Source organism: Papaver somniferum, chromosome 5 (assembly GCF_003573695.1).
Source record: "Papaver somniferum cultivar HN1 chromosome 5, ASM357369v1, whole genome shotgun sequence".
NCBI classification, from domain to species: Eukaryota; Viridiplantae; Streptophyta; class Magnoliopsida; order Ranunculales; family Papaveraceae; genus Papaver; species Papaver somniferum.
Genome location: NC_039362.1, coordinates 98,064,873 through 98,069,866, shown reverse-complemented (window position 1 = coordinate 98,069,866; position 4,994 = coordinate 98,064,873). Strand labels below are relative to the sequence as shown.

Below are 4,994 nucleotides of genomic sequence, written 5' to 3'. Positions count from 1 at the left end.
CGGACCCTGTTAGGAATGAACGAATTCGCAGGGAAACTGAAGATGACTCGGAGAAAGACGAAGTGCTCAACAGAAAGAAGTTGAGTGCCATGATTGACGAGTTGTTAACACAGAAGAAATCCAAAGACGAAAAGCAACAAATCTTATCCATCAAGAAGTCAATGGACTCTCCATTTGTTGACAAAATAAGGCAATTCCGCCCACCCTCAAACTTCAACCAACCTCAGTTCAAGGATTTTTTGACGAAAAGAATGGAAATCCGGTGGAGCATGTCCAGCGTTTTCAAGCTTCGATGAGTTTGTGGGGATATAGCGACGATCTACTGTGCAGAACATTCCCAACAACTTTGACGGGTAAGGCTCTAACTTGGTTCTCTCATTTAGAGTCTAATTCCATCAAGAATTTTGGAATGATGTCAAACGTGTTCTTCGAGCAGTACAAGATTAACCTCGGAAGCAAGAAGGGAAGCAGTCATTTATTCCTTTTGCATAGGGAACCTGGTGAAAGTCTAAGTGATTTTAATATTAGGTTCCGTCAGGAAGTAAGTGAAGTTGGAAAAGTTGATGAGAGTTTCGCGATAGAAGCATACAAAAATGCACTGGATTATGATGAGTTTGGAATTTACAACTCATTAACAGTCCAACCAGTTGGAAGCCTCGGAGAGTTGTATGACAGGTCTGATAGATATGCTAAGGCGGAGAAAGAAAAGAAAGCAAAGTTGTCGCGGACAACAAAAAGGCCAATGGTCGAGGGGATGACGAAACCGAAACAACAATTTGAAGGTAATACCAAAAACAAGATCCATGAAGGTTCTACAAGGAAGGTGAGAAACGAAGAGGAGTCTCGTAAGCCGCAAGAAAAGCAAAAAGTAAGGTTTCCCAAGCTGAATATTGGACTTGGGGAACTTTTTAAGAAGATTAAAGACTTGCTGCCCATTCCGGAGCCACTACCAGTGGAAACAAGGGATAAAAGAGATAATAATAAATATTGTGCTCATCAAAAAGATCATGGGCACAATACAGATACTTGTCGTGCACTCGCAGCGGAAGTCCAAAATATGATTGAAGAGGGAAAGCTGCAGCAATACGTGAAGAAGAATCCAACACAGGTCAACACACTGGCCAACACTCTAGATTTACGAGAGATCAGAGTAAGCCATGCAAGAGTCAAATCAACTTCGATAAAAGCTCAGGAGAATGCTACACGATTGAAGTTGCGTCATATTAATGATTGGTGAATATCGAACAAGGTCGACTATGCCAGTCTGATTGGTACAGAGACTTTGGAAGAAGGAAAGACTGAGATATCTTTTTCGAACGCTGATATTGCTGGAGTATATCAACCGCATAATGATGCAATCGTGATTCTAGCTCTCATTGGAATGTACAAGGTACGTAGAGTTCTGGTCGATACTGGAAGTTCAATTAGCGTCATATTCTCGGGAGCATACTCTTCAATGAGTTTTAGTGAGAGCCAAGTTGAAGCAGATGATAACCCCATCATCGGATTTAGTGGGGAAACGATGACAGCAATGGGAAGAATTAATCTACCTACGATGGTGGGAGGAAGGACGGTTATGCAATATTTCTCGTTGCTAGATTGTCGCGCACCCTACAATGCTATTTTAGGACGTGATTGGATTCATTCAATGGAGGTGGTAACTTCCACTGTCCACCAGTGCTTGAAATTCATTACTCCAGCGGGAGTGATGAAAGTCCGAAGCGACCAGGTGGCACCTCATAAATGTCACGAAAGAGCAATGGAGGAGTATAGAAAGTCTGAACTAAAGGGCTCAGAAATACTCCAGGTTGAAAAGAAATTGTAGCAATCATCGTGCTTCCCGACCTCTTATCAAGTAATAGGAAAGGAATGACCGCCAACTATTGAAGAGTTGGTAGAAGTACAAATTGGGGATCAAAAAGAGCAAACAACGTTTATCGGAGCAGAATTACCGTTAGGAGAAAGTGAAAGCTTGATTACCTTGTTGAAGAATAGTAAAGATGTTTTCACTTGGAGTCTCGGGGACATTCCAGGTATTGATCCTGACATCGCGTGCCATCGGTTGAATATCAGTGAAGGATTCAAACCAGTAAGGCAAAATCCGTTAAAGATGGCTCCGGAACGGAAGGCAAAGGTAGCTGAGGAGATAGACAGGATGTTAGAAGCAAGAATAATAAGACCTGTCAAATATCCAAAGTGGTTGGCAAATATTGTAGCAGTTCCGAAGAAGAACGGGAAAATTCGGATATGTATTGATTTTACAAATTTAAATAAAGCATGCCCAAGTGATCCTTATCCAATGCCCAGGATTATTGAGTTAGTAGACGCTACCTAGGGGTTTGGAAGATTGTCATTCATGGACGGTTTCTATGGCTATAATCAAATTCCGTTGTATGAGGGAGATCAAGAACATACGGCGTTCATAACAAACAAAGGGATATATTGTTACCTTGTCATGCCATTTGGTTTGAAGAATGCGGGAGCAACTTATCAGCGTCTTGTGGATGAAATGTTCAAAGATATGATCGGGAAATCTATGGAGGTCTATATTGACGATATGGTGGTCAAGTCCAAAAAGAAGGAATCTCATCTTGATGATTTGAAAAGGACTTTCGATCGGCTCCGGCAATATGGGATGAAGTTAAATCCAGCGAAATGCTCTTTTGGACTCATGTCTGGGAAGTTTCTTGGGTATATGATGACACAGAGAGGGATTGAAGTCAATCCATAACAAATTAGATCAATCTTGGAGATGCCATCGCCAAGAAACAAAAAATAAATACAGAGGCTTACTGGGAGGTTGGCTGCGTTAAGTAGATTTATTTCTCGAGCTTTAGACAAATGTAAGTCCTTTTTCCTAGCCTTAAAGAAGGCTGAAAAATTTGGTTGGAACGAGGAGTGTGAGCATGCATTTAGTGAGATAAAACGGTATTTAACCTCACCGCCAATCCTCACAAGCCCTAAGACTGGCCAAACGGTTTACATTTATTTGTTTGCAAGTGATTACACTGTTAGTGAAGTATTATTTGTTCGAGAGCCAGAGGAGAGGCCAGTCTATTTCGTTAGCAAATCACTAACAGATGCTGATACTAGGTACTCAAAAATACAGAAAATGGCATTAGCTCTTATGCATGCAGCAAGGCGTTTAAAACCATACTTCGAAGGACGACGGCTCATCGTGTATACTGAATATTCTTTAAAGAAGGTGTTAGGAAGAACTGATGATTCTAGCAGGCTGGCTACTTAGGATTCCTACCTTGGTGCGTATACCATCGATTACGAACCTAGGACGACAGAGAAGGGGCATGCGATAGAGTCGTTAATGGCAGATTTCCCAGTAGATGATATTGTTGTTTCTGAGTCCGTTCTTGAAAAGGAGATCCGACACGATACAGAAAACTTATTACCTATCCCGTTACCATGGGAGCATGTGAACGTCAGCAAAAAGACTTCAAAAAAGGCGTGCAAACAGGTAACAAGAGCTCGATAATAGTACCTAAATGTAGTGACGGGATATGGAAGATCTACACGGACGGATCTGCAAACACCGACGGAGCAGGTGTTGGTTGTGTACTGGTTTCTCCCGAAGGATTACGGATTGAAAAATCTATCTGTTTGGGGTTTACGGCTTCAAACAACCAAGCAGAATATGAAGCTGTAATTTCAGGCTTGAAGACTGCTCTCCACTTGGGGGCGCGGAAGGTTAAGCTGACGACCGATTCAAGACTAATATCCAACCATTACACGAGCGCATACAAGGCCAGAAACGAAAGGTTAGCATCGTACTTGGAATATATTCATGAATTAGCAAAGGAATTTGAGGTATTAGATATCGAACAAAAGCCAAGGCTTGAAAATAGGCATGCAGACGTCGTAGCCTATCTATCGGCAGTCGTTTTATCAGACACAACACGGTATATTGTTGTCGATTTCCAAGAATTTCCCAGCATTCACAACACCATTGACGATGCGCCCAAAGTTTACGCCGGTGGGAATAATTCTACCCCGTCTGAAACCCAGGATGATCCTATGGATATAGATGAGGATAGCAATGGTCAACCTGAGGATTGGAGACAGCCTTATGTCCGCTACTTACAAAGCAAGAGCTGCCACGTGATAAGAACCTGGCCGGGAAAATAACAAGGACTGCTTGGAGATACGCTCTTATTGAAGGAGAGCTTTACAAGAAGCCAGTATCAATGGAGCCATTCCTGCGACGTGTAACCCGAGAGATGGGAAAACAATTATTAGCAAAAGCACACGAGGGGTGTTGCGGGAACCATTATGGAGGAAGAAGTCTGGCGCACCGGTTCCTATCTCAAGGATATTTTTGGCCCTATATGCAAAATGACGCGAAGGAATACACTAAGAAGTGCATAGCGTGTCAATTGCATGCACCTCTAATAAAGAGACCTGCAAACGAGCTGCACCCAGTTATGAGCCCTTGGCCGTTCATAAAATGGGGTTTGGATATTGTAGGTCCATTCCCCACGGCACCTGGGGGCGTCAAGTACTTATTAGTTGCAACTGATTATTTCACAAAATGGGTTGAAGCAGTGGCAATAGTGAGAACAGAGGCGGTTCATGTTCGCAAATTCATATGGGAGAATATCATCTATAGGTTCGGCATGCCAGCAATGATAATTTCTGATAATAGAAAGAAGTTTGATTGTGAGACGATCAAATCATTGTGTGAAAGTTTGCACATTAAACATAATTTCTCGACTCCGTATTATGCCCAAAGCAATGGACAGGCTGAGGAAATTAATAGGGTTATCCTAGGAAACTTAAAGAAGACCTTGGATAAAGCTAAGGGAAGGTGGACGGAGTTCTTGCCTGGGGTTCTGTGGGCATACAGAACAACACCAAGACAATCGACTGGATTTTCTCCGTTTACGGTGGCATATGGCACGGAAGTTGTGCTGCCCGTAGAGCTATTAGTTCCAACCACCAAGACTCTAGCGGATCGGTCGGGTCTGAGCACATAAATTCTT

General features: G+C 42.5%; 1 protein-coding gene across 1 annotated transcript; it reads left to right on the top strand.

Annotated features, from left to right (window-relative positions):
• The first annotated feature begins 292 nt into the window (after positions 1-292).
• Positions 293-2,335, top strand: LOC113279374. Its single transcript, XM_026528067.1, has 3 exons — positions 293-1,150; positions 1,250-1,807; positions 1,991-2,335. Exons 1-3 carry the CDS (start codon positions 293-295, stop codon positions 2,333-2,335), a joined length of 1,761 nt encoding a protein of 586 aa, XP_026383852.1.
• Positions 2,336-4,994: the final 2,659 nt, after the last annotated feature.

What these genes read in the sequence shown, in the direction of transcription:
- LOC113279374 (XM_026528067.1), top strand. Translation starts at nt 293, where the DNA reads ATGAGTTTGTGGGGATATAGCGACGATCTACTGTGCAGAACATTCCCA. An exon ending in TAGATTTACGAGAGATCAGA is followed by an intron (nt 1,151 to 1,249) that starts GTAAGCCATGCA and finishes ATATCGAACAAG; the next exon opens with GTCGACTATGCCAGTCTGAT. An exon ending in AGGGCTCAGAAATACTCCAG is followed by an intron (nt 1,808 to 1,990) that starts GTTGAAAAGAAA and finishes ACCTTGTTGAAG; the next exon opens with AATAGTAAAGATGTTTTCAC.